Raw genomic sequence first — 26994 nt, 5'->3', positions numbered from 1 at the left:
GTAACGAAAGGGGTGGGTCTACGGCAACTGTCCCGTTAAATAGGTAAGGGGCATTGTGGGTAACAAGAAGCAGGACAGCGTTCACATAACGCGTTAGAAATCTCCCGTGGCACTGTGGGAAGGGCTAGCACTTCCGGCGTTCGGTGTACGACTCCGGACTAGGGGACCTCCCCTCTGCCGCGGTGCCTGGTGGGACGCGAGGCCTGACCTTGCTGCCTAGCAGCCTCTGCCGCGCAACCCACCTTTATCCGTGTCCCTTGACCCTGGCACATTAGCCAATGAACACAAAACGTTGATTACGTCACCAGGGTCCGACCCCTGTACATGCTGGAGCCAATCAGGATGCTTCAAGGGCAAAGGCCGACCAATTATCATGGCAACTTCGCTGAGGGGCGGAGTCGAAAGAGGGGCGCCTTCTGGAATGGGGCTGAGGCGATTCGCCAACGGGCGTTGCAAAGTGTGCAGCACAGACCAATGGCGGGCGAGCACCGGAACCCGCGGCATCTAGAGCCAATCGGTGTGGGCTCCCCAAGCCAATGGGAAGGGGGGGAGGTGTGCTTTGACCTGTCTGCGAGTGGGAACCAACAGAAAAGGACGTTCCAAAGAGGTGGGTGGGACTTTCATCCATGAGTCCAATAGTAAGGCCAGACACTGAAGCTGGTGGGCGGACACCAGGGCCCGGTAAACCAATGGGCTAGGCGGGGCGGGGCGACGGTGGTGGCGGCGGCGGCGGCAGCGGGTTCGGTTGCGCGTGGCGCACGGGGTGGGAGCGGAGCACACCGGGGGGAGGCGCTGCTGCACGTGAAAACGGGGCTCCGAGCAGAGGGGTGTTCGCTGGCGCTGGGCCTGGAGCCTGCGGGCCTTGACCTCTGCCCTCTGACCTTTCCCTTTGCAGGCGACCATGGGGAACGTGTTGGCTGCTAGCTCGCCGCCCGCAGGGCCGCCGCCGCCGCCTGCGCCTCCCCTCGTGGGACTGCCACCGCCTCCGCCCTCTCCTCCGGGCTTCACGCTGCCGCCGATCGGGGGCGGCCTGGGTGCTGGAGCTGGCGCAGGTCGAGGTTCCGAACGGACGCCGGGGACTGCGGCCGCCAGCGCTGGAGGGACCGGGGATGATAGGGCCTGCGGCTGCCTGCCCAACCCGGGCACGTTCGAGGAGTGCCACCGGAAGTGCAAGGGTGAGGGGCTAGGGGCCCGGCGGGCTTGTGATGGCCCGGATATCGGGGGAAGGAGGAGCACACTGAGGACCTTGGGAATTGGCACGGACCGTTGGAATCATTTAACAGAGCGTTAGGAGTTGACATTGGGATCGAATGGTGGCACATTGAGCTTGGGGCTTAGAACGATGGGATCAAATGGTGGAACCTCAGGATAGAATGCCAGAGCAGTAGAGAAAGCCTTAGGGACCTCAGGAGCCCCAGGAATCAGCCAACCCAGACTCTTGTGATTGGGAGGGAAACTGTGGCCCAAGGTCACAGTGTCAGCAAAGGGCCAGTGGAGGTGGGACCCAAAGCTTCTGGATTCTGGCTTGGAGTAATTGTGATAACAAAAGTGGTGGCAGCAGCTTACTGAGCACCGTCCTGGCATTCAGTATGTGTTAACTCATTAAATCCTTGCAATATTTCTACGTGGTGAGCATCTTCAACTTACAGATGATAAGTTTGACATAGATAAGGTAACTTGCCTAAGGTCACACAGGTAGTAGGTGGTGGCCCTGGAATTTGGATGCAGGCAAAGGCCTTGGTCCTGGGCCCATCCACTAGGCTATTTACTGGTTGGGATCCCTGGAGAAGGGAAAGCGGGGACGGTACGGAAGGAAGGGATGAGAAGTGTGTGTGTGTGTGTGTGTTGGAGTGTGACAGCACTTCTCTCTCCTTTAGAGCTGTTTCCTATTCAGATGGAAGGTGTCAAGCTCACAGTCAACAAAGGGTTGAGTAATCATTTCCAGGTGAGCCTTCCTGGTCCCATTATCCTCCAGAGGTCATCCCGACCATCCCCCTGCATCTGCACGTACAACCCTTTTACTCCTCCCTAAAGGTCTGGGCTCCTTGGTACTTGGAAAGACTCAGAGACTCAGTGCCGGGCTGATCACACAATAGCGGCCAGTGGTAGGGTTTAGGGACCCAGAATCCAGAGATACACCATCCCCCCTCAGCCAGCATCCAGGCAGGAATGAAGTACCAGGTGTGTAGCCCCAGCCCCAGCCCCAGCACATCCCTTCTCTGAGTCTCTAATCCAGTCAGGCCACACCTCCCAGTCTTCATCCCCTGTCCAGCCTAGAGATGCCCTGATGGGGAAGCCAGATTGGCAAGTATCTCCCATCCCAGGCAGGAGAGGAGCTGTCCTGGGAGTGGGCTCGACTGGGTTCCTTAAGGGGTGGCCCACAGACTCGTCACCACAGCCCTCCCTCTTATCCCAGGTGAACCACACAGTAGCCCTCAGCACAATCGGGGAGTCCAACTACCACTTCGGGGTCACGTACGTGGGGACAAAGCAGCTGAGTCCAACAGAGGTGAGGTTCCTTTTGCCATTCATTTACTGTATCTTCTAACAATGCAGCCAGTCAGGCGAAGAAGGCCTTGTCAGTAGGAGGCCAGGACTGCTGAGAGTGTTGGGAGGTGGAGACTGTCTCTCCAAGGTGCATCGGAACCTGGGTCATCCCTTCATCCTGACGCCCACATCTCTGCCCAGCCCTGTGCTGGTTGAGTCTGGGGACACCAAGGTCACCAGACAGTGATGACCCAGAGTGGGCAGGGCTGAGCTGTAGGTCTTGCAGGGCTTTGAAGGCCAAGCTAGGCATTTGAACTTTCGCTAGGGGGCGCAGGAGAGCCACAGAAAGATTTAAGTGAGGGAGACGTGATCAGATGAATGCTTTGGAGGTAGATAGCATTTCTCAGGCTGTCTGCCAAGGCTAGGTTAGGGGAGTGAAGGCAAAACTGGAGACCCGGAAGGAGGCTTGGGCAGGACACAGAGTTGCGGGACTAAATTAGGTCTTTGATTATATTAGTGATTTCCATGCAATAAATTCATTTATTCAACAAACCTTCATTGTAACTCCTATTCTGTGCCCAGCCCTGTGCTGGGTGGTGCTGGGGACATAGCAGTGACTGAAACAGCCATGGGGCTCACAGCCTACTGGAGAAAGGGAGCAGCCTGTCCTCAGAGAGTAACAGTCCAGGGAGAGTGGGACTGAAATGGGGGAACCCAAAGGTTGTGTGAGCCCAGAGGGGAGCCTAACTCAGCCAAGGTGGTCTTGGAGGGCTTCCTGGAGGAGAGAACCTCATTCTGAGGCTTTCTAATCCTAGGCTTCTCACCGAGGCCCATCACGCATATACTTCTATGATGCTAGACCTCTAACCCTGCCCTCTGCCCCACAGGCCTTCCCCGTGCTGGTGGGTGACATGGACAATAGTGGCAGCCTCAATGCTCAGATCATTCACCAGCTGGGCCCCGGCCTCAGGTCCAAGATGGCCATCCAGGTGAGTGGGGGTCGAGTCGGCTGCTCCCCCAGCCACCCTGAGCACCAGGCTGCCCTTGGCATTGAATCCAAGAACCCAACGCACAGTGAGGCCAAACAGACCAAAGCATCAGAGTTTGGTGCAGAGAAAGGTTTATCGTAAGGACCAAGCGAGGGATACAGGTGGCTTGTGCTCTGAAGACCCAAACTCCCCCATAGTTTACACAGAAGAGTTTTTAAAGACAAATTCGGGGGGGGGGGGGGGGAGGGCTGCAGGACGTTTGACTTTGTTCTGGTTGGTTGATGGTGAGGTAACAGGGTGGAATGCCAGGAATCTTTTGCTCCACCTGAAGTTACCATCCTCCACCTGGGTGGGGGGCCTTTTATATCCCTGAGAAAGAGCTAGGATTCCGCCTTATCGAGGCACTATTGTTTGACTATTATTTGATTGCTTTTCCTTTGTTTCTGCTTTCCCTTCCTTCCCTGATTAGAAAAGGTTTGGATTTGCCCTAGGGGAAGGTCTAGGAGACTGAAGCCTTTTCTCTACAAACAAGAAATGGGGGTTGAGTATGGGGACTAAAAGGCTTTTTGTACCTGGGAGGGCCCCATGGGGTCCTCCTCGCTTTCACCCTCACACTTGCCCCTCCCCTCCACAGACCCAGCAGTCAAAGTTTGTGAACTGGCAGGTGGACGGGGAGTACCGGGGTTCCGACTTCACGGCGGCTGTCACCCTGGGGAACCCAGACGTCCTGGTGGGTTCAGGTAAGAGGCATGGGGCTTGGCGGGGGTGGGGTGGGGGGATCAAACCCCAGTCCCAGCTTTGCCAGCAAATCCATTTCTTTCGCTGGCCCTCTTCTACCATCCAAGAAACAGTCACGGGCAGGTGTGACTTCAGAACACAGAACATCAAGCCCGTAGCATTGTTGGGGAGAAAGCAGGTTCAAGTCCCAGCTCTGCCACTGGCTTAACTGCGATTGTGGGAGCTTCCATCACCCTCGTGGGCTTCAGTTTCCTCATTTGTAAAATTGGGTTGCCTCACAGGGTTGTTGAGTGGGTCATGTGTGGAGAGCTTCGAATGGGGTCAGGCATGTGATGGGTCCCAAGGAAATGAGCTGTTCTTGTTACTACTCGTGGGGCTCTGGGGTTGCTCGGGGGCAGGCAGAGTCTACGTGCAGCTGAGGAGAGGCAAGTAAGTCTGAGATGGAGTTGGAGGAGGAACATTGCTGTTTAGGTTGGCTGGGGGCAGGCACCAGCTGACTAATGTCTGGACTTCTGATCTCTTCAGTTTGCTTCCCCCTTTTTTATTTTTGTCTCTGAGTGTCTGCTTTTGATTTCTCTATATTCGTTGAGTGAGTTTATCAATCACGTCCTCTATGTCTTCCGCGTCCAGAGGATACGGTGGTGAACAAAGGAAAATTAGGTCTGTCCTCTGGGAGCTTCCATTCTAGTGACATAAGTAAAGCAGATGGGTGATGGAGCTGTGTGGAAAAATTACGGCCTCGGGAGGGGTGGGCAGCATCTTGAGAGAAGGCCTCGTTACATAGGTGATAACTGAAAATGAAGACTGAAGGATGTGAGGGAAGGTGCCAAGCAAATATATGGGAAAAGAGCTTTTCAGCCGGAAGGAACAGCAAGTGCAAAGGCCCTGAGGTAGGACCCTTCACTGGAACATCAAGGAGGACTGGGGCTATAATGAATGAGGAAGGAGGGCAAGTGGTAGAAGAAGTCAGAGGCTAACAGGGCCAAGTCACTTAAGGCTTTGTAGAGCGTTGGCCTTTACTCAGATTGAGTCTGGGGCCACTGGAGAGGGATAGGATCTGACTTAGCTTCTAACAGGACCACTTGTGTTGACATGTGGAGAACAGACTACAAGGGGTTCCAGCCTGGTGGCAGCAGAGGGGGTGAGAAGTAGTCCGGGATCTGGATGTACTTTGAAGGTGGAACGATGGGATTTGCTGCTGGGTTGGGTGTGGGAGATAGAGGGAGGTCCGAGATGAGAGGTCAGCCTTTTTTGTCTTGAGCAACTAGAAGGGTGGAGGTGGTGATTCCGGATTCTTGTGTCTGCTGTTGGCTCTGTCAGGAAGAGCAGGCTCTTGGGCAGTGCGTGCTGAGCAAAGGTGTGTGAAGGTGGGAAGCCAGGATACCTGTATGCCCAGCACCTGGAGCGCTGCTGGGAACAGAGTAGGCGCTCAGAAAATACTGAGCAAAGGAGTGAGCGGTGGTCACAGCAGGTCCTGTTTTTCACCTCCTGCCTTTCATCAGGTTCTAAGCATACTGTGCTTACCCGGTCCTTCATTCAGTCCCTCGAGGCACTAGGGATGGAGCAGTGAGCAAATGGTTCGTGGAATCCTCTCAACAGCCTTGTGGGGTAGCACTGCCGTCATCCCCGTCTGATTGAGGCCCAGAGAGGGCAAGTAACTTCCCAAGGAGACACAGCAAGGCTGCCTCCAGAGTCCATGCTCCTCTCTAGGGCACAGGGCCCCCTGTCCCCTCAAACACTCACCGGCATCAGCCTTTCGTGTTCCTCAACACTGGCCTCTAGGTCCCTCCTCCCTGGAGCCCAAGCCAGTGACACTCTCGTCTCTTAGTTCCTACAGGTGTCCCTTCCTCCCTTCAGGGACTGATCAAAACTTCTGGTCCCAGGTCAGTGCTGAGCACATGAGTAACTGACCACTGACAGCTGGGTGCTCCATCCGCTCTGAGCCTCAGTTTCCTCATCCATCTCATGGGCACAATTGCAGGGAGGTCACCTTGCTGAAGGAGTCAGTGGGAGAAGCTGTCAGCCCCAAGTGCGGGGCCTGACATGCCTAGTTAGGGTTCGCTCTGGGTTGGATCTCCATGCCACCCCACATGGGCAGGCGGATCAGGGTTCTCACAGATGAGGAGAGCAAGGCCCAGGGTGAAATCAGTCCCCCAGGATCACAGCTAGGAAGCAGAGGAGCTGGAGTTTGAATCACGGCCTAGGCCTAACTGAGGAGCCACTGGTCGTACGTGGTCCCCAGCCGTGGCCTCGGCCCCTCGTCTGGAGCCTCTGCTTCATTCTGAGCACCTAGCATGTGCCCACCTTGGGCGGGGCGTTGCTGGGACACACACACGTGCGCGCACACGTACACACACAGCCCTTCCCTGTCCTCACCGGGCTCTTAGGCCGGTGGGGGAGACATTTGCCTCTAAACAAACAATCACACGGTGACTGCATTACTGTTGGGAGAAATCCTACGCTGGGAAGGTCCAGGTTGCCGTGAGAGCTTATAACGGAGGTCCCATCTCTCCTGGAGTGACAGGGGCAGTGTCTAGACCGAGGCAGGGGAAGAGGAGGGCACCGCTCCCAGAAGAGGGCTCTGCATGGACAGAGCCCCAAGGAGCGCGGTGAGGGGAGGGTGGGAAGCCGTTCTTTTGGGCCGAGGTGAAGAACCACCTTCCCTTCGGTGCTTGCCTCCCCGCCGCAGCATCTGCCCTGGGTGCCTGCCCTTCCTGCCCGAGGTGACTTTCCGCAGGGATCCAGATGTGGCCCCAGCCCTGCAGGTTTCGGGAAACCATGCTCCTTTCCCAGGTCTGCGCTCTGCCCCTTGCCCAAGGCCTCTTCTTTGCTCACAGACCTCTGACTCACTTTCTTTCCTTCTCATGGGGTTTTGAACTCAACAGGTTCTTCATGGCCACTCCAGACATTGCAGAATGGCCCCTGGTTGAGAGCCACTGGCTTTCACAAAGCCCCTGCCTTGGGGAGCTCCCGGGGGAGCTGGGTGTGGACACAAGTGGGAGGAAAAAACAGAGCAACTTAAGGAGAGAGATGCAGGAAGGGCTGGGATGTTCAAGAAAAAGGCCTGTGTGGAGATAAGCGCTGCACAGTGAGTTGTGAAGCTCTCGGAGGAAGCCTGTTTCAAAGCTGGGGATGAGCCACGTGGGGCCTTGCACCTGTGCCCTGAGGAGCTGGGGTCTCCTTGGCACTGGGGAGCCATAGCGGGTTCTGGAGCGGGGAAGGGGGAGCAGAGCCAGGTGTGTGCTTTAACAAGATCCCTGTCTGCTGCATGCGAAGCTGCTTGGAGTGTGTGAGACTGGGGCAAGAGACCAGGGAGAGGGGTGGGGCTTGGGGAGCAGAGGGCGAGGCAGGCCCGGGAGATGGGGCGTGGGAGAGAAGTTCAGGGCCCGCGAGGCACTCAGTTCCAATCGTGGCCAGAGACTCTTGAGTTAAGTCCCCTTGTGATCTCTGGATGGTCACTTTTCCCTCTGTGAGCCTGAGGTCCCTCTTCTACTGAAGGAGTGGCTGCTCCTGGCCAGAGGTGTGCTGGTAATGGCTTAATAGCCGCCTCAAGGGGTAGGGGCCAGGAGGTGGATCTGTGTCGTCTACTCATGGGGAGAAGCCAGCTCCAGCCCGCCCTGACCACAGCCTCCCCCAGGGCACCTCCAGAGCCCTGGCCAGCAGCCCTCAGCCTTGCTCAGCCCCCGTGGTGGCAACCCTCACCCAGGTGTGCCCGAAGATATGAGCAGCCTGATCCTGTCGTCCCGTCCTGCCCTGCTCCCAGAGCCGGTCCCTAGTCTGTGCCTCTGATCTCTGTCTGGGAAGCGTCTTCCCGTCTCCGGTTCACACCTCGTGCTCCTGTCCCCGAGGCTTCGTCCCACTCCCACCCCCGGCTCTGGGCTTTCCCTGTCCCTACCTTCCCTTCTGCTCTGGTCTCCCTCATTCTGGCTGGGGGTCCAACTCTAAGCTTATGTCGCCTGTCCTCACCTGCTCTGTCTTGTCAGGTTGGGCATCTTCAGTTCCTCTACCCCTCTCCATTTCTTTTCTTTTTTTCTTTCTTTTTTTTTTAATATTTATTTGGGTGCTTTGGGTCTTCGTGGTGGTGCACGGGACCTTTCGTTGCGGCACGCAGGCTTCTCTCTAGTTGCGGCTTGTGGCGCGCGGGCTCCAGAGTGCACGGGCTTAGTTGCCCCGCAGCATGTGGGATGTTAGTTCCCTGACCAAGGATCGAACTGGCATCCTCTGCATTGGAAGGCAGATTCTTAAGCACTGGACCACCAGGGAAGTCCCCATCTGTCTGTTTCTGATTGTTTCCCTGTCTCTACAGAGATGTCTCTTGTTTTCTTTTTCTCTGTCACCACTCCTTCTGCAACACCCAATCACTCTCTCTTCCTCCCTGGTTTTTCCTCTCCACAGAGATTACATCTGTGGCGTCTCCTCTCCTGGGCTTTCAAAGACAGACGCGAATGAGTCCTTAGGCTCAAGGAATTCAGCCCAGTGGTGGAGTCATGGGTTAACAGACACTCAGGCGGCCTCAGTCAGAGCCATCCCTCCTGCCGAGGGACAGAGGTAGCAGGGCCCGTCCTCCTGACTGCCGGGTGCTGGCTGTGTGCCAGGCACTCCCTGTGCACCGCACCTGCATCCAGCCCTCTACTTCTTCTCACAACCTCATGGGGTGTCCCGTTCACAGCAAAGCGAGGCCAGTGGCCCGCGGTTACTCTACCAGCAAGTGGTAAGGCTGGGATTTGAACCCAGGCTGTCTGGCCCCCCGAGGTGTGCTCTTACCAGCCCTATCCTTCCTATTGCTCGTGGCGGCATAGTGTCTCAGAGCCTGGGCTCAGGGCTTGGGGAGGCCTGGATTCTGCCCCTGATGCATCGTGTGACCATGTGGAAGTGACTTACCCCCTCAGCCTCTGTGGCTTCCTCTGTAAATGGAGACAAATCAACGCAGAGCAGATGAGGTCCCAGGGGGCCTGGGAGGCTGACCTCAGAGCCCTGCGAACTGCTTGAGCAAGGAGCCCGAGTTGGGGCTTCCCCGCTGGCGCAGTGGTTAAGAATCCGCCTGCCAATGCAGGGGACATGGGTTCGATCCCTGGTTCGGGAAGATCCCACATGCCGCGGAGCAACTAAGGCCGTGCACCACAACTACTGAGCCTGCGCTCTAGAGCCCGCAGGGCTTCCTGCGCTCTAGAGCCCGTGCATGGAAGCCCATGCACTGCAACGAAGAGTAGCCCCCGCTTGCTACAACTAGAGAAAGCCTGCGTGCAGCAACAAAGACCCAATGCAGCCAAAAATAAATAAATCAGTTAATTAATTAATTAATTTTAAAAAAGAGCCCGAGTGGGAGGCCTGAGGGAGTGGGAATCCAGCTGGGCAGAAACTAACCACCGAGCCCAGAAGTAATACCTTCCCATCTCACCTGCAGGAATCCTCGTGGCCCACTACCTCCAGAGCATCACGCCGTGTCTGGCCCTGGGCGGAGAGCTGGTCTACCACCGGCGGCCTGGGGAGGAGGGCACTGTTATGTCACTAGCTGGGAAATACACATGTGAGCCTGGGGACCCTGGACTCCTGGGTCTGAGGGAGGAGGAGCCTGGGGCCCTGGACTCCTGGTTCTGAGGGAGATGGGGGAAAACCTGGGTTCCCAGATGCCGAGCCCCCTTGGTAACCTGCCCCACCCCCCACCCTGCTCTCTTACAGTGAACAACTGGTTGGCGACAGTCACGTTGGGTCAGGCGGGCATGCATGCAACATACTACCACAAAGCCAGTGACCAGGTGAGCTGGTCCAGGGACTGGCCGCGCGGCACACGTGCTGGGTGTGGGGTGCCCGGGGCTGGCATGCCTGAGAGTTCAGCCTGGGAGGCTGACCCGTGTGTGTCGCCCTGGCCCCCCCAGCTGCAGGTGGGCGTGGAGTTCGAGGCCAGCACCAGGATGCAGGACACAAGTGTCTCCTTCGGGTACCAGCTGGATCTGCCCAAGGCCAACCTCCTCTTCAAAGGTGCGGGCCTCCATTTCCCGGTGTGGGAAACAGGCAAGAGGTGGCCCTGAGTGGGCGTACCGGCCGGGCTGGCAGAGGGCAGTGTGCCGGGCCCCCGGCTAGCCCAGGGGCACTAGTTGAGAGGGTGGGTGGGTGCCTGGGCCCTGAGCTTTGCACCCACCACCCCCCGAGTGGCCCTCTCCCAGTCTGCGCACACGGCCCTCGCTTTTCTTTTTCTCATGAGTGGAAGGCGACTTGGAGCACAGCCGGCCGACCCCACAGTCTCACGTTAGGGAGGCTGCCCAGTCACAGCCAGATCCGGAACCTTCCCCGAGGCCGACCGACTCTAGTCTTAAGTTTCCTCTTGGGCCTCAGTGGCTCTCAGGTTTGGGGTGTGTGGAGAGAGCCCTGGAAGGGCCGCTTCAGTGGGCCTGGGTCAGGGTTTCCGAAGGCAGCCAGGAGGGCCAGGGATTGGGTTTGGGGGTTTTTATTGTTGTCGGGTTTTGTTTTTTTTTTTGCTTCTGAAGCCCGCCTTCCCTGCCCACCTCTCGAGCCCTTGCTCTGCAGGCAGCCGGGGTCAGAGGCTGGGTTTGGGTTCAGTGAGTTCTCAGGCTCCACCCTGCGGGGACCGCACCAGGTACTTGCACACCTGTCAGGTCCTGGGGCACAGGCCCTGGAGGAGATTTCAGTCTTTCTCACTTTTTTTAAAAAAACTTTTATTGGAGTATAGTTGATTTACAATGTTGTGTTTCTGCTGTACAGCAAAGTCAATCAGCCATATGTATATATATCTCCACTTTTAGACTTTTTTCCCATATAGGCCATTACAGAGGATTGAGTAGAGTTAGAGATTTCAGTCTTTCCTTCAGCAGATGCTCAGCACCTGCTCTGTGCCCGGCCTTGTGCCGAGGATGCTGGGGACACAGCAGTGACCAGGCCCCTTCTCCCACCTCCACCCCCCAAGCCCCGGGGCTCACAGTGGGAGGGACAGACCCATCCCCAGAGAGCAGCGACCTGGTGTGGACAGGACTGGGATGACGGGGCCCATGGGGTGGCGGAGGGCTTCCCGGAGGGAAGGGGTCACTGAGCTCAGAGCTGAAGTACTTGGAGGGCGTGAAGAGGTTTCAGGTGGCGGGGACAGCACGGTCCGTGGTCTGGCCGGTGGTATCTGAGGTGGGCCGGAGGGCAGCTCGCGGGGATGGGGCGAGAAGCCAGCGCAAGGCTCTAAGCTCGGTTGTTCACCCATAGGTTCCGTGGACAGCAACTGGATCGTGGGCGCCACGCTGGAGAAGAAGCTCCCACCCCTGCCCCTGACGCTGGCCCTCGGGGCCTTCCTGAATCACCGGAAGAACAAGTTCCAGTGCGGCTTTGGCCTCACCATCGGCTGAGCCCCTCCTGGCCCCGGCCTTCCACGCCCTTCCTCCTTCAGATCCCACCTCCCCCTCCCCCTGCCACGGAGGGGAGACCTGAGCCCCCCTCCCCCTCCCTTCCCTCCTCCTCGGGGGTCAGGGGGGCAGCGGAAAGGAGGGGACCCATCACCCCCGCAGCTGGCGGGGGGCTCCTGGAACCACAGGCACGTCAGGATTCGGAGTACCAGGGGCGGCGTGCCCGGTGGGCCTGGGGTCCAGGAAGGGATTCTGGAATCTAGGGGCGCCCGGGATTCTGAGCACCAGGGGCAGAGGCGGCCAGACAACCTCAGGGAGGTGTTGGGGTGTCCCCGTGCCCCAGAGGGCCCTAGGCCGAGCCCCCAGGAGGCAGCAAGAAGAGGCGCTTCCCCATCCCCAGTCACTCCACCCTGCCCGCTTTCCCATCCACCCTTCGGTATAAATCATGTTTATAAGTTATGGAAGAACTGGGACATTTTACAAAAAAAAAAAAAACCTACAAAAAATATACATGGAAAAAAAAAGAAATGGCAGGCGTCTGTTTTCCTCCACGTGTCTGTGGTCCATTTGGCCTGTTCATTTGGTCTGACCTCCCACAGTGACTAGCAGGGGCCAAGGGAATCGAGCGGAGTCCCTGGCCAGAGCCCAGACCAGAGAGGGGAGGGGCCTGGCCGAGGATCACACAGCCTCCCTGTGACCTTCCCTACAGGGGCATCACAGGCCTTCCCTCGCATGGTCTTGTGGTCTTGGCCTGGCCAGCATGGCTGCAGAGGACTTTGTCCCTGTGAACTGAAGCAACAGGGGTGAGGCTGTCTCTGGGTGCAGGGGTGGGGGTGGCGAGCTGGGACTCCGGGGTCTTTCCAGGTTCCCAAAGGGGCAGGGCACGAAGGGGTGTGAGGACTTTCTGATAGGAAGGTCAGAGCTTCCGAGAAGCTTCAGGAAGCATTCAAGCACCGGATGGAGAGAGTTCAGAGTCGGTCACTCCGGCTCCAGGCAGACCCACATCCTGAGCCCTCGCCAGACAGAGGAGCCGAAACCCCGCCTCTCACACTGGGGAGGGAGGCTGCCGACCTGACCCGTGATGAGCTGTCAGGGCCCAGAGACCACCCCACCGGCTCCATGCCAGCGCCAGCTGAGCCCCAAACAACAGGCCTGGGCCTGGCTGGCACTGGGGCTCCCTTCCTGGGATCAGGCATCCAGCCTCCCCTGACCCCATGGCATCCAATGTTCCCACCCCTCAAAGGCCAGGAGTGAATCCCAGCTCCTCCAGTTCATCCAGTGTGGCTTTACCATCCACCTCAATCCTGAATCTTGTCTCAGTTGTCTCCCATCTGTGTAACAGCTGGCGTTCATGTCACAGAGGTGCTAAGGAGGGAGGGGACAGTAAGGGCCCACTGTGGCGCATCACAGAAGTTAACTCCAACTCAGAGCCTGCTGTTTGCGAGGAACTGCTCAGTACTTCCTACATACAGTAGCCTGTTGCTTCGCCGAACGACGGTGTTAGGTGCAACTGTTTTCCCGGTTTTGTGGACCAAGAAACTGGATGTTCAGAGAGGCTAGGTCATTTGCTCAAGGTCACACAGATGGCAACCGGCAGAGCCTGGATTCAGGCCCGGACAGTTCGGTTCCGGAGTCCACAGTCCTAACCAGGCAACACAACACGAATGCTTCAAGCCCTGCGGAAGTTACAACACGCACCGATTCCTGGAATCCACGATGCTTGTGTTGGGGAGAAATGCTGGATTTCCAAGTCACAAATGGGGAAGGGGACTCAGAGAGGCATTCACCCGTGCCCCAGGTCACAGCCCAAGAGGGAGCTAGGCTTAAAACCCAGGTTTCACTCTCAAAGCCTGGGCTGTTACCAGATGCCTTACACTGTCCCCAGAACTCCCATGCCATTTCTGTCTGGGCCTCCAGCTCCTCTCTCCCCCAACCCAGAAATCCCAGACCGCAGCCCCGCTTCTTCCTGGGACCCAGGATTTTGGGCCCCCAGCCCTTTCCTCAAATTCTATTCATCCATCCGCTGGAAAAGAGAGGAACAGGGAATGGGTGTTCCGGGCAGCCGCCTGCTTCCCCTTCCATGCCCAGCACCCTGCCCCCAACTCACCCACCCACCAGAATGGAGGAAGGCGCCTGAGTTACTGGGTGAGATGTCATCTCTTTTCACGGAGGCTGGGAGTGGGAGCTGCTAGCCTCCAAGCCCCACCCCCCTCCGCCTCCCTGCTGTGTGTGGAGGGGGAGGAGAGCCCACCTCGTGACCTGACAGGGGCTGGCCCAGCTTGCCCTAGATCTGGAGGAGTGGGCGGGGCAGGGGGAGCCCTATAACTGGACGAACCTGGGATCCCTGACTCCTACTCAGCCCCGGAGGAAGCGAAGGACACCATTCCCCAGGAACGGGTGAGAAGCAGAGCTGGGGGCGCAAAGTCCAGCTCAGGGCTTCTGTGGGGGATGGGCTGGGGGTGCACGGGGTGGGGGGAGGAGGAGGTGGCGGTCCTACGCCCGGGCCAGGACAGAAGCAGGAGCAGGGGATGAGGCCAGAGGCAGGGGACTGGACCTAGAAGAAGGGGGGGCAGCAGGGGCATCCCGTCTGGGCTGGAAGGTGGGGTCAGGGGAGCAGCTGGACCTGTAGGAAAACCAGACGAGCCATAGCAAGAGCCCACCAATTGTCACTGTCGTTTATTGAGCACCTACTGAGTGCCCCCATCATCCTAAGATCTCCGTTCGTGGGAGGCGCAGGGGTGGCGGCGACCAGGGGTGTCGGCAGGGTAGCTAGAGCGTCGGTTGAAGGACTTTTGAATGAGGATTAAATTAGCGAATATGTGGAAGATACCGTTTAGATGTGAAGTTGGAGCTTAGAATGTGAAGGTACGATGAGGAATGCGAGGTTGGAACTTAGAAAGTCCAGTTCGGGCTCACAGGGAACTCCGGGGTGGAGGGGAGGGTGGGGTGAGTGGAATTTGAACCCTGGGAGAGAGGGATAGAATTTTTGGCAGGGACCGCCTGAGGATGGGGAGATAGGAGAAGACAATGGGAATTAAATAGACAATGAAGGGGCCGGGCCGCTTCGTAACTATTTGTGATTGGATTAGCTATGGGGTGCAAGGCTTTGAGGGCCGAGACCTGATGGGGCGGGGCTCTGAGTGGGAGGAGTCCCCACTGCTGTTGAGTGACAATGTCTCCCTCCCCCAGGTTGGCCAATCGCAAGCCAGAAAATGAAGGTTCTGTGGGTCGCCTTGGTGATCACGCTCCTGGCAGGTATGGGGATGGGGTTTGCTTAGGTTCCTTGCCCCTCCCCCTCCCATCCTCAGCCGTACCCCTTGCCCTCTTCCCGTCCTTGGGTCCCCTCTTTTGCTGGTCTATCTCCCCAGGTCTGAGGTCTCTCCGACATTCATTCGTTCTGAGCAGCTGTTTTATTCGCTCTGAGCCTCAGCTTCCCCATCCTTAAAATGAGAGTTGTAACAGTTTCTAATCCTTTGCTGTCGGGCAGGTAGTGAGCAGTAGTTAAGCGTCAGCTGTGATTAGTTTTATTCTCCATCACCCCAGCATGGCGGTGCATGGAACACACAATCAATGCTTGCCAAGTGATTAAAACAAGCTGGGTGTCCCTCCACCTCCTCCCTGCCCACCAGTGCTCTGATGAAGCCCACCAGCCTTTGTGGAGCACCCACTCTGTACCAGGTACTGTGTGCCTGGAGGGGACAGAGGAGGACATTGACTGCTGTGAACTTGCTCCGTGCAGGATGCCAGGCGGAAGGGGAGCCAGAGCCGGAGCCCGAGGTGCAGCTGGGGCGGGAGTGGCCCCGGTGGCAGGGCAGCCAGCCCTGGGAGCAGGCGCTGGGCCGCTTCTGGGATTACCTGCGCTGGGTGCAAACATTGTCTGACCAGGTGCAGGAGGAACTGCTCAGCACCCAGGTCATTCAGGAACTGACGTGAGTGCCCCTGCCCTGGCCCCTGACCCTCCTGGTGGGCAGTGCGTTCCAGACCCTCAGCTTCCAGTGGTCTGGGTTTCTTTCTGTCCCCATCACCAACTCTTGGTGGTCTGGATCTCTCTTCACTTCTTGCTTTCTTTCCCTTTTTAGCTCCTGGCTTTACCTCTCTCTGATTCTGTTTTTCGACCCTTCCTGTCTCTGGCATGTTCCTCTCTGTCTCTCGCTCCATCACTCTAGCTCAGGATCCCTGTTCCGCTCTCTTCACGCCCATGCTCCCTCCTTCTCGCCCCTTAGGGTGCTGATGGACGAGACCATGAAGGAGGTAAAGGCCTATAGGGAGGAGCTGGAGGGGCAGCTGGGCCCCATAGCCCAGGAGACGCAGGCCCGTGTGTCCAAGGAGCTGCAGGCAGCGCAGGCCCGGCTGGCCTCTGACATGGAGGACGTGCGCAGTCGCGTGGCGCAGTACCGCAGCGAGGTGCAGGCCATGATGGGCCAGACCACCGACGAGCTGCGTGACCGCCTGGCCTCCCACCTGCGTAAGCTGCGCAAACGGCTGCTCCGCGACGCCGAGGACCTGCAGAAGCGCCTGGCCGTGTACCGCGCGGGGGCGCTCGAGGGCTCAGAGCGCAGCGTGAGCGCCATCCGCGAGCGCCTTGGGCCCCTGGTGGAGCAGGGCCGAGTGCGGGCCGCCACCGTGGGAACCCTGGCCAGCCAGACGCTGAGGGAGCGCGCCGAGACCTGGCACCAGAAACTGCGCGGGCGGATGGAGGAGATGGGCACCCAGGCCCGGGACCACCTGGAGGAGATGCGCGAGCAGCTGGAGGAGGTGCGCGCCAAGGTGGAGGAGCAGGGCAGCCAGATGCGCCTGCAAGCGGAGGCCTTCCAGGCTCGCCTCAAGAGCTGGTTCGAGCCTCTGGTGGAAGACATGCAGCGCCAGTGGGCTGGGCTGGTGGAGAAAGTGCAGTTGGCTATGGCCACCAGCCCCACCTCTGCGCCCATCGAGAATAACTGAGTGCCCGCGCATCCCCCTGGGAGGCCCCGCTCCTGTGCTGGCCCCACGTCCCCCCAGCCTACAGGAGGCCCTGTCCCTGCCCCAGCTCCCGGTGGGCCCTAGCTTAATAAAGTTTCATCAAGCTTCACGGCAGCTGCTGGGCGTCCATGTGTGATTTCTCACAGCTCAAGCCTCAGTTTCTCGTTCCTTCCCCACACCGGCCGTGCAGCGCTCCGTCCTGCCCCCTCTGCCTGTGTGTGTCTGTTTCTTTGTCTCTTCGAAGTCTGTCTTTGCTTCCTTCTGCCCCTTTCTGAGTCTCTTTTTTTCTTCCATCTCTGCTCACTCTCTTCCCTGCCTCTCTTACCCTTCTGTCTCTGAGATGTGGTTCTGGAACCAATCCACCGGTGGGTTAAACCCTACAGTTGCCCCTGACTACTGTGGGCAAAAAAGCAACGCCTCTGAGGGATTTCCCTGGCGGTCCAGTGGTTAAGGGGATGCGGGTTCGATCCCTGGTCGGGGAACTAAGATCCCACATGCCCGTGGGGCAACTGAGCCCCATGGTCCACAGTGGGATCTCCCACGTGCGGCAACGAAGACCAGCCCAAAATAAAATGAATTCATTAATATTTTAAAAATTAAAAAGCAACCTTTGTGCGCCTCCAGGGGCCCAGCTTCACAATACCTGCTTCATAGCCTGTGACTCAAAAGACCTAAGATCGCTGTCATTAATTGTGAGCCATTTTCACTTTTTTTTTTCCCCCTCTCTCATTCTCCCTCCTGTCTAATCTAATTCGGCTTTCTTCCCTCTCCTGGGCTTTGTCTCCATCCCGCTGTCCCAGAGAGGCTTCGTTTTTCCAGCTTCCTCTTTTCCTCCACCTCTGTCTTTTCTCTCTCCCTCCTCCAGTTTCTCTTGCCCCTGGTCCTGCTTATTTCTTTTTTCCCTTCTTCATCCGGGTTTGTCCTCGCCACCATTTTGTTGCATTTGTCTTTCTCCCCTCATTCTTGTTCCTTCTCTCCTCCGGCTGGTTGGTTAGCCTCTGGTCTACCCTGACGAGCCTACCGGGTGCTGGGTTCAGGCTGCCGGGTTCGGGCTGCCGAGAGAGGCACACTCTGCGAGGGTCTGCAGCAGGCCCCTTGGCGTTTAGGGCTGGACAGTCCATTTGGAAATTGACACACAGAGAAGCGTGGCTGGAGCCTGGAGATGCCGGGCGCTCTCCCCTCTCACGTCCTCAGTTCTCCGAGGAGCAGAACAAGGTTCCCATCACAGGGACGGGCCAGGACTTGTATCTCCCAGGCCGACTTCTGCCTGCTTTGGCTCCAACACACTCTGCACTCCGAGCTTCGCCCAAGCTGCCTCGCTTGCCCTTGTGGAATCAGCCCCCCCCCTCGCCCCCACCAGATGATTCACCCTTGGGGCCGAGGAAGGAGGGGAGGTTATCTGTGGGCTCAGAGGCAGGGGGCCTAGTCCCACCCAAGTTTCTGCTGACTCACTGTGCCCAGGACCTGGGGCCAAGTCCCCTGAACCTGTTTCCCAGATGTCAGTGAGGGCGGGGGCGTCAGCCATATCGCCCACTTGAAGATCTGAATCTTGAATTCGGTATGAAGCCGGCTAAGCGGAGAGGGTGTCCCGCCTCACTGCAGCAGCCCCCCACCCCGGTTAGTTTTGTGAAAGGAGGCTGGAACGGGGTGCTGTGGGGTGGAGGCTGACCCCAGCAGGGATCCAGAGAGACAGCCTGAAGTCCAGGAAGGGGAGGGAGAAGATGACGGACAAAGAAGGGGAGGACACTTAGAGCCTCTCACTGAGCCGTTGAATGTTCTTGGCTACCCCCCAGGTGCCCCATCTGTAAACAGAAACTCCTACAGCTGACATGAGGATGAGACTGGCAAACTGAAGTTGGCGTTCTGGTCTCGTGGGGTGGGGTGAGGAGGAGAGGAGACATTTGGGGGATGTGTGGGGAACGCTGGGGGCTCACAGAGGAAGCAGATGTCTGGGAAGGCTGCTGAGGGGCCAACAGGGATTGGCAGCATGGAGCTGGCCGGAGGGCTGTTGCAATCCCGCCAGGGTGGTGTCTGTGCTTCCCTTTCACAACCATCCCCCTCACCCCAAGGCTGATACGTGCGTGTGGGGACACGAGGCCAGCCAACCTGGAGTCTGGGGCCAGGGCCACCCTCCCCCAGCGGCTAGGGTTCATTAGCAGTCAAAAGCAGCTGGGATGGGACTTCCCTGGTGGTGCAGTGGTTAACTAATCCGCCTGCCAATGCAGGGGACACGGGTTCGAGCCGTGGTCCGGGAAGATCCCACATGCTGCAGAGCAACTAAACCCGTGCACCACAACTACTGAGCCTGCGTGCCACAACTACTGAGCTTGCACTCTAGAGCCCGCGAGCCACAACTACTGAAGCCCGCGCGCCTAGAGCCAGTGCTCCACAACAAGAGAAGCCACCGCAATGAGAATCCCGCGCACCACAACGAAGAGTAGCCCCTGCTCACCACAGCTAGAGAAAGCCTGTGTGCAGCAACGAAGACCCGATGCAGCCAAAAAAAAAAGGCAGCTGGTAGGAAGGGGGACGGCAGCCCTGAGGGATTGATGTGGTGGAAGGAAAGGGCGGTGGTGCTTGGTGTGCGGAGCGGCCAGAGAGGGTGCACAAGAGCAGATGGGGCGTTTACAGGGGCCCTGGAGGCTTGGACAGTGGGGAAGCAGAGAGAAGGGAGTTTCTGGTGGAGTGGTTGGAGGGGCACACATCGGGAGCCTGGCAGCTGAGATTTTGCACTTTTGACAGGTTGAAAAGACCTCTCAGGCTTCCCTTGTGGCTCAGTGGTAAAGAATACGCCTGCCAGTGCAGGGGCCGTGGGTTCGAGCCCTGGTCCGGGAAGATCCCACATGCTGCGGAGCAACTAAGCCCGTGAGCCACAGCTACTGAGCCTGCGCTCTATAGCCCATGAGCCACAACTACTGAGCCCACACGCCACAACTACTGAAGTCCATGTGCCTAGAGCCCGTGCCCCACAAGAGAAGTCACCGCAGTGAGAAGCCCACACACTGCAACGAAGAGTAGACCCCACTCGCTGCAACTAGAGAAAGCCCACGCACAGCAACAAAGACCCAAGGTAGCCAAAAATAAAAAATAATAATAATTTAAAAAAAAGACCTCTGTCCAAAAGGGAGATTGGGGGAATAGAGACCCCAGAGAGCATCCAGGGAGGTTTGGGAGTCTCCCAGAGGCAGAAAGGTGGGGGAATAGAAGAGCTAGTATGAGAGTGACGTTGGAGGTGGCATGGGGTGGGCAGGAGTGTGGAGGCAGATTGTGTGACCCCAGATTCCCCTGAGCTGAAGAGGCCTGCTAAGAAGGGGGAGGGGACGGTAGAGGTGGCCTGGGGACACAGTGTGAATCGAGTTAGGGAGTTATTGAGGGTTACCGAGAGACACCCACTGAGGCTGGGAGAAAGGTATGAAGACCCATAAGGGAAGAGGCCACAGGGAGAGGGGGAAGGCTGTCCCCTGAGTGGGGAAGGGACTCTGGCAACTGGGGGTCCCCAACAGTCAGGGAAAGTTGGAGGTGCAGGTGCTGAAGAGCAAGACGCTTTGGGCCTAAGGCTTCAGCCCTGTGCCCCACCTGGTCCCCACCACCACGAGGGAGGGGTGAAGGAAGAGAGGTGGGTGGGCACAGGGAGGCACGTGGCCAGGTGAGGCTTAGGGTGAGGGAGATTAGCTTGACCACCCCCCCTACCACCACCACCCCCCCCCCCCGCCTCAAAAAGGTCCCGGGCCAGGCCACCCAAGCCGGCCTCAGTGCCCAGGAAGGAACATTCGGAGTGCCTCTCTGGCCCCACCCCACCACAAGGCTCATTCTGTCCCTCCTGGTCGTGAAGGTGGCTCTCTTTGTGGTTTTGGGAGGTGAAAGTGGGATGGGACACTGAGAGTTTGAGATTTGGAAGAGTGAAGCGGTCATGGGCCTGGGGCACAGGCTTAGATGACCCTTGGGAACTCTGGGGCCCCTTCTGTGCCCTGGTTCCCATGTCATCCCCCAATTGCCCCCATCTCTACCCGCCCAGCTGGGTTTCAGCGTTCTCTAAAGGCTAGTCCAGTGGGTGGCAATCTGCCCAGGGGAGCCCTAGCAACCGATGACGTCCTCAGTCTTGCTCCTCCGGGATTGGCTGGCTTGCTTTTACAGCCTTGAAAGGGCGGGGGACCAGTCCAGTGCTGAGAGCAAGGCACTTCTCAGCATCTTGATCCTGCTCTGGGGGTTCTGGTACGCCTCGCCGCATTCTAACACCATGACCCCCAGAAACACATTCAAGGATCTCCTTTCCCATCCCTGGAATCTCATCCTAAAGGGCTTCCATTTTGAAAATTTTTGCACACTTGACCCTCTTCTGGGCACTCCTGGCCCCAGCCCAGGCGGCCCCAGGCCGCATCAGATTCCTTTCCATCATCAGAGGAGTAACGTGGTTGAGTCAAGTCGTGAAGACAACGCAGCGAGTTGCGTTGAGATATTTAACGCAAAGAAATTGAGATATTCAAAAAACAAAACAAACAACAACAAATTGAGACTCACATACCATAATTGTCACCCTTTGAAGGTGTACAATTCAATGATTGTTGGTATATTTGCAAAGTTTGCAACCATCACCACTATCTAATTCCAGAACATTTCATCACCCCAAGAGGGAACCCCACACCCTTTAACCCTCACTCCCACCCGCTTCTCCCCAAGGCAGGGCAACCACTAATCAGCTTTCTGTCTCTATAGATTTCCCAATTCTGAACATTACATATGAATGGAATCATATAAGATGTGGTCTTGGGGCTTCCCTGGTGGCGCAGTGGTTAAGAATCCGCCTGCCAGTGCAGGGGACACAGGTTCGATCCCTGGTCCGGGAAGATCCCACATGCCGTGGAGCAACTAAGCACGTGTGCCACAACTACTGAGGCTGCACGCCACAACTACTGAAGCCCACGCACTTAAAACCCATGCTCCACAACAGCAGAAGCCACAGCAATGAGAAGCCCACGCACTGCAACGAAGAGTAGCCCCCGCTCACCGCAACTAGAGAAAGCCTGCGTGCAGCAAAGAAGACCCAACACAGCCAAAAATAAATAAATAATTTTTTTAAAACATTAGGTGAAACAAGTATGCTAAATCAGAAACAAAACAAAACCTAAACTAAATGTGGCAGTTTCACAAAACCCGTCTGAGGCAGATACTGTCACTGCTCCTACTTTACAAAGGAAGAAACTGAGGCACAGAAGGCTAAAGTCACTTGTCAGACATCCCAAAGCCCAAAGTGATTAGAGACGGGATTTGAACCCAGGTGGGGATCCTGGGGCCACATCCTGACTGATTTCCTCCCCTGCCGAATCACCCTGCCTATCATATGGGCTACAGCTATGCACACACACCTGGCCCCAGGCCCCACTGGCATTACATCCAGCATATTAAAATGCACCCACGTCCCTTATTATATATAATTCCTATGAGGAGTCACACTGCTGTTGGCTAGTTAGTATGTGGGTATATTCTGTAGCAATTTCATTTAAAAAAATACTAACTTTTGGACTTCCCTGAAGGTTCAGTGGTTAAGGCTGGACCTTCCACCGCAGGGGGAGCGGGTTCGATCCCTGGTCGGGGAACTATAAGATCCCGCATGCCAAGCGGTGCAGCCAAAAAAAAAAAAAAAAAAGTTCAAAATTACTAACTTTTAACTTGGTCAATTTTTTTTTTTTCACCTTGGAACCAATCAAATGATTTCCCAAGCATTTTCCTAAATTCCAAAACATCGCTCAGGTTAAAGACTCGAAAGACACACAGGGGGGCTTCCCTAGTGGCACAGTGGTTAAGAATCCGCCTGCTAATGCAGGGGACACGGGTTCGAGCCCTGGTCTGGGAAGATCCCACGTGCCGTGGAGGAACTAAGCCCGCGAGCCACAACTACTGAGCCCATGCGCCCCAACTACTGAAGCTTGCGTGCCTAGAGCCCGTGCTCCGCAACAAGAGAAGCCACCGCAATGAGAGGCCCGCGCACCACAACGAAGAGTAGACCCGCTTGCCGCAACTAGAGAAAGCCCGGGCACAGCAACAAAGACCCAACACAGCCCAAAATAAATAAAATAAATAAATTTATTTAAAAAACAAGGGGCTTCCCTGGTGGCGCAGTGGTTGAGAGTCCGCCTGCCGATGCAGGGGACACGGGTTCGTGCCCCGGTCCGGGAAGATCCCACATGCCGTGGAGCAACTAAGCCCATGCGGCACAACTACTGAGCCTGTGCTCTAGAGCCCGTGCTCTGCAACAAGAGAAGCCACTGCAGTGAGAAGCCCACACACCACAATGAAGAGTAGCCCCCCATCGCTGCAACTAGAGAAAGCCTGCGCACAGCAACCGAGACCCAACGCAGCCATAAATTAATTAATTAATTAATTAATATTTAAAAAAAGGAATCACCTTTGGAGTTTTTAAAATTAAAAAAAAACTGCTGTGTGTTATATGAAAGTTATTATGAGAGTAAATCCTAAGAGTTCTCATCACAAAAAATTTTTTTGTATTTCTTTAATTTTGTATCTATATGAAATGATGGATGTTTAATAAACTTGTGATAATCATTTCATGATGTATGTAAGTCAAATCCTTATGGTGTACACCTAAAACTTATACAGTGCTGTATGTCAATTTTAACTCCATAAAATTGGAAGAGAAAAAAAGTTAAACAGAGTTACCACATGACCCAGCAATTGCATTCCTAGGTCTCTATCCAAAAGAACTGCAAACACGTTCACAGCAAAAACTTGTACACAACTCTTCATAGCACTATTATTCATAATAGCCAAAAAGTGGAAAATAGCCAAAAAATACCCATCAACTGATGAATGAATAAATAAATCTATACAGTGTTTGTATATCCACCGTATATCTGTATAGGTACAGATACAGTGTATACAGTGGAATATTATTCAGCCATAAAAAGGAAAAAAGCACTGGGAATTCCCTTGTGGTCCAGTGGTTAGGACTCTGAGCTCTCACAGCCGAGGGCCCAGGTTTGATCCCTGGTCTGGGAACTAAAATCCCATAAGCCTTGCGGCGAGGCCAAAAAAAAAAAGAGAGAAAAAAAAGAAAGGGGGGTCAGAGCACTGACACACGCTACAACAAGGATGAACCATGAAAACTTCATGCTATGTGAAAGAAGCCAGTCACAAAAGATCACTTTTTAAAAAAAATTTTATTTAATTTTTATTTTTGGCTGCATTGGGTCTTCGTTGCTGTGTACTGGCTTTCTCTGGTTGTGTCGAGCAGGGGCTACTCTTCATTGTGGTGCACGGGCTTCTCATTGCAGTGGCTTCTCTTGTTGTGGAGCACGGGCTCTAAGAGCACGAGCTTCAGTAGTTGTAGCATGCGGGGTCAGTAGTTGCGGCACACGGGCTTAGTTGCTCCGCGGCATGTGGGATCTTCCCGGGCCAGGGCTCGAACCCATGTCCCCTGCATTGGCAGGTGGATTCTTAACCACTGCGCCACCAGGGAAGCCCCAAGACCACATGTTATATGACTCTATTCATATGTAATGTCCAGAACTGGGTAATCTATAGAGACAGAAAGCTGATTAGTGGTTGCCCTGCCTTGGGGAGAAGCGGGTGGGAGTGAGGGTTAAAGGGTGTGAGGTTCCCTCTTGGGGTGATGAAATGTTCTGGAATTAGATAGTGGTGATGGTTGCAAACTTTGCAAATATACCAACAATCATTGAATTGTACACCTTCAAAGGGTGACAATCATGGTATGTGAACATCTCAATTTTTTGTTGTTGTTTTTTGGGTTTTTTTGAATATCTCAATTTTTAAAAAATGAATGGAGATCTTCCAGACAAAGGCAGAAAGAAGAGATCAATGAGGGGACAGAGCAACCTCTCTTCCACCCCACCCCCCCGACTTCCCTGCCACAACCCAGAGCAGCCAGGGAGGTGAGTGGTGAGGGATGCTGGAAGGGAGGTGGCTGCAGGGATTCAGGGGAGAGGGGATGGGGTCCAGACTGAAGCAGGGACCCTGGCGTGGAGAGAGTGATTCGGGAGTCTGGTGGTGGGACTGACGATCTTGTGGACACAGAGGTGCAGGCTCAGAGATGCTACCTGTCCCCAGACACCCATGCTGGGGTCTCAAGGCCCACCGCTCCCAACCCCCAGTCCCTCCTTGTGACCTCTCTGCCCCCACCTCCCAACTGCTGTTGTTTTTGAGCTGCCTCTGAGGTCCACCCCGAACGACCTTCAGCCCATTCCTGCCCTGGATAACAGATGGGCAAACACTGCAAGCAGCAAACAGCTCATGCTGACCTTGGAGCCAGGGCAGGGTCAGAGACCTTTTCCCCCTCCCCCGGGCCCACCCAACCCTGGCCCTGCTTCAACCTCTTTCTTGCCCTCTAGAATTGGGGTGGGGAGGTGAGGGCAGAGGTCGTTTCTGGCTTAGCTAGCCAGAAACGGCTAGCGAAGTATGAAAGGGCTGGGTTCAGATTCACCACTTGGTGGCTGGGGAGCCCCACCCCCACTGTCTCAGTTTCCTTATACGTAAAATGAGAATGAAAAAGATGCCCACTTCATAAGGTCTGACGTTAATTCAGTGAATTCATGCGCTGAAGCCTTGCGGTGGCATCTGCTGTGTAGTGAGCGCGCGGGAAACACAAGCTTAATGAATAGCGGCTGGCGTTGGCAGCACGGCTCTGCTGCACGTCTCCTGTTGCTCGAGGCACTTTAGGTAAACGACCTGCTTTACTCTCCTGTGTAGGAACGTGACTCCGGTTCCTGGACGGAGAAACAGGCCCAGAGACATCAAGCAACATACACCAGGTCACACAGCAGGAAGGAGGTGGAGCCGGACTGTGAACCCAACACCATGCTGCTTCTCCTAACACCATGCAAAGTGGGTGTTTCCTTTTTCTTTTGTTATTATGGTAAAATACATAACATCAAGTTTACCATTTTAACCACTTTTGGGTGTACGGTTCAGTGGCATTGACTACATTCACAATCTTGTGCAACCATTACCACTATCCATTTCCAGAATGTTTTCAGCATCCCAAACAGAAACTCCAGGAGATTTTATTTTGCTGATTAGTGTCATTGAGGAACTCCAGGGAGCATTCGTTGAGCAACTACTGTGTGCTAGAGCCCATGCTGGGGCCATTGGAATGGACAGCATTCTTCTGGAAGCCTCTGGATTTGTCCTGTACAATCATCCAGGTTGTGGCCAAAGTGGGGTTGTCAGATTCACCACATAAAAATATGGGACGTGGGACTTCCCTGGTAGTCTAGTGGTTAAGAATCCGCCTTCCGATGCAGAGGATGAGGGTTCGATCCCTGGTCGGGGAACTAAGATCCCACGTGCTGCAGGGCAACTAAAAGCCCGCGCGCCGCCATGAAAGATCCCGCGTGCCTCAACTAAAACCCAAGGCAGCCAAAAATAAATAAATAAATATTGAAAAAATATATAGAATGCCTAGTTAGATTTGAATTTCAGATACACAACAAATAAATAAGAGTATAATTCCCAAAGATTGCATGGGACATACTCAGACTAAAAACAGATTCATGGGACTTCCCTGGCGGTCCAATGGTTAGGACTCTGTGCTTCCACTGCAGGGGGCACAGGTTCAATCCCTGGTTGGGGAAATAAGATGCCGCATGCTATGCATGCCCCCCCAATTTTTTAAAATAAATCAATTAATTAAAAAAGATTCATTATTTATCTGACATTCAAATATCACAGGGCGTCCTGTATTTTATCTGGCAGCCTTAGAGCAAGGAATCCAGCCCATGGTTCCCTGGCTAAACTGTGCACCCTGGCTCATGGCTGGGTCCTCTGGGAGAAAAAGGCTCATTTTCTTTCTGGCTGGTGTTTGGCCCAAGCCTGATGTTGACAACCTCTCACTAATCTCTCCCTCACAGGGCCTCACCCAGCCTTCATGTGGACTCTGGGAGGCAGGCACTTACTACCATCCCCATTTTACAGATGAAAACACTGAGCCCAGAAAAGTGAATGCATTTGCCCTGGTCACGCAGTGAAGGTGTGTCTGGCCCTGTAGTCCAGTGGCCAACGGATCTCAGAGACAAAAGAAATAATGATAAACAGGTCTGATCTGTGAGCACTTGTGTTGCCAGACTCCACATTAAGAATTTCCCTTGAGGACTTCCCTGGTGGCGCAGTGGTTAAGAATCCACCTGCCAATGCAGGGGACACGGGTTCGATCCCTGGTCTGGGAAGATCCCACATGCTGCGGAGCAACGAAACCCGTGTGCCACAACTACTGAGCCCGAGTGCCACAACTACTGAAGCCTGCGCACCTAGAGCCCGTGCTCCGCAACAAGAGAAGCGACCGCAATGAGAAGCCCGCGAACCACAACGAAGAGTAGGCCCTGCTCGCCGCAACTAGAGAAAGACTGCGTCAGCAACGAAAACCCAATGCAGCCAAAAAAAAAAAAAAAAAAGAATTTCCCTTGTTCTCACATCATTTAATTAACGTCCTAAAGTATGGACTGTGAGCC

The 26994-nt window shown here is 55.6% G+C and overlaps 2 protein-coding genes and 1 long non-coding RNA gene across 3 annotated transcripts; all 3 read left to right on the top strand.

Moving 5' to 3' along the window:
* Window positions 1-715: 715 nt before the first annotated feature.
* On the top strand, window positions 716-12059 carry TOMM40 (translocase of outer mitochondrial membrane 40). The gene is made up of 9 exons (XM_030873968.3): window positions 716-1175; window positions 1878-1945; window positions 2417-2509; window positions 3375-3476; window positions 4111-4216; window positions 9619-9741; window positions 9894-9970; window positions 10091-10193; window positions 11421-12059. Exons 1-9 carry the CDS (start codon window positions 902-904, stop codon window positions 11558-11560), a joined length of 1086 nt encoding a protein of 361 aa, XP_030729828.1. The 5' UTR covers window positions 716-901; the 3' UTR covers window positions 11561-12059.
* A 1802-nt stretch (window positions 12060-13861) lies between these two features.
* Window positions 13862-16630, top strand: APOE (apolipoprotein E). Its single transcript, XM_030873970.2, has 4 exons — window positions 13862-13954; window positions 14747-14812; window positions 15297-15486; window positions 15781-16630. Exons 2-4 carry the CDS (start codon window positions 14770-14772, stop codon window positions 16496-16498), a joined length of 951 nt encoding a protein of 316 aa, XP_030729830.1. The 5' UTR covers window positions 13862-13954; window positions 14747-14769; the 3' UTR covers window positions 16499-16630.
* Window positions 16631-18732: 2102 nt separating this feature from the next.
* Window positions 18733-26755, top strand: LOC132594035 (uncharacterized). The gene is made up of 4 exons (XR_009560149.1): window positions 18733-19033; window positions 19259-19586; window positions 25238-25372; window positions 26398-26755. It is a non-coding gene; the product is annotated as an uncharacterized lncRNA (long non-coding RNA).
* Window positions 26756-26994: the final 239 nt, after the last annotated feature.

This window comes from Globicephala melas, chromosome 19 (assembly GCF_963455315.2).
Source record: "Globicephala melas chromosome 19, mGloMel1.2, whole genome shotgun sequence".
Lineage (NCBI taxonomy): Eukaryota > Metazoa > Chordata > Mammalia > Artiodactyla > Delphinidae > Globicephala > Globicephala melas.
This window is presented reverse-complemented; position numbering and strand designations above follow the sequence as displayed.

Bases quoted from the DNA above. Each gene is read 5' to 3' on its own strand.
- TOMM40 (XM_030873968.3), top strand. From the start codon at position 902: ATGGGGAACGTGTTGGCTGCTAGCTCGCCGCCCGCAGGGCCGCCGCCG. The intron at 1,946-2,416 runs GTGAGCCTTCCT...CTCTTATCCCAG, and splicing joins GGTTGAGTAATCATTTCCAG to GTGAACCACACAGTAGCCCT. The intron at 4,217-9,618 runs GTAAGAGGCATG...TCTCACCTGCAG, and splicing joins AGACGTCCTGGTGGGTTCAG to GAATCCTCGTGGCCCACTAC.
- APOE (XM_030873970.2), top strand. From the start codon at position 14,770: ATGAAGGTTCTGTGGGTCGCCTTGGTGATCACGCTCCTGGCAG. The intron at 14,813-15,296 runs GTATGGGGATGG...TGCTCCGTGCAG, and splicing joins GGTGATCACGCTCCTGGCAG to GATGCCAGGCGGAAGGGGAG. The intron at 15,487-15,780 runs GTGAGTGCCCCT...CTCGCCCCTTAG, and splicing joins CAGGTCATTCAGGAACTGAC to GGTGCTGATGGACGAGACCA.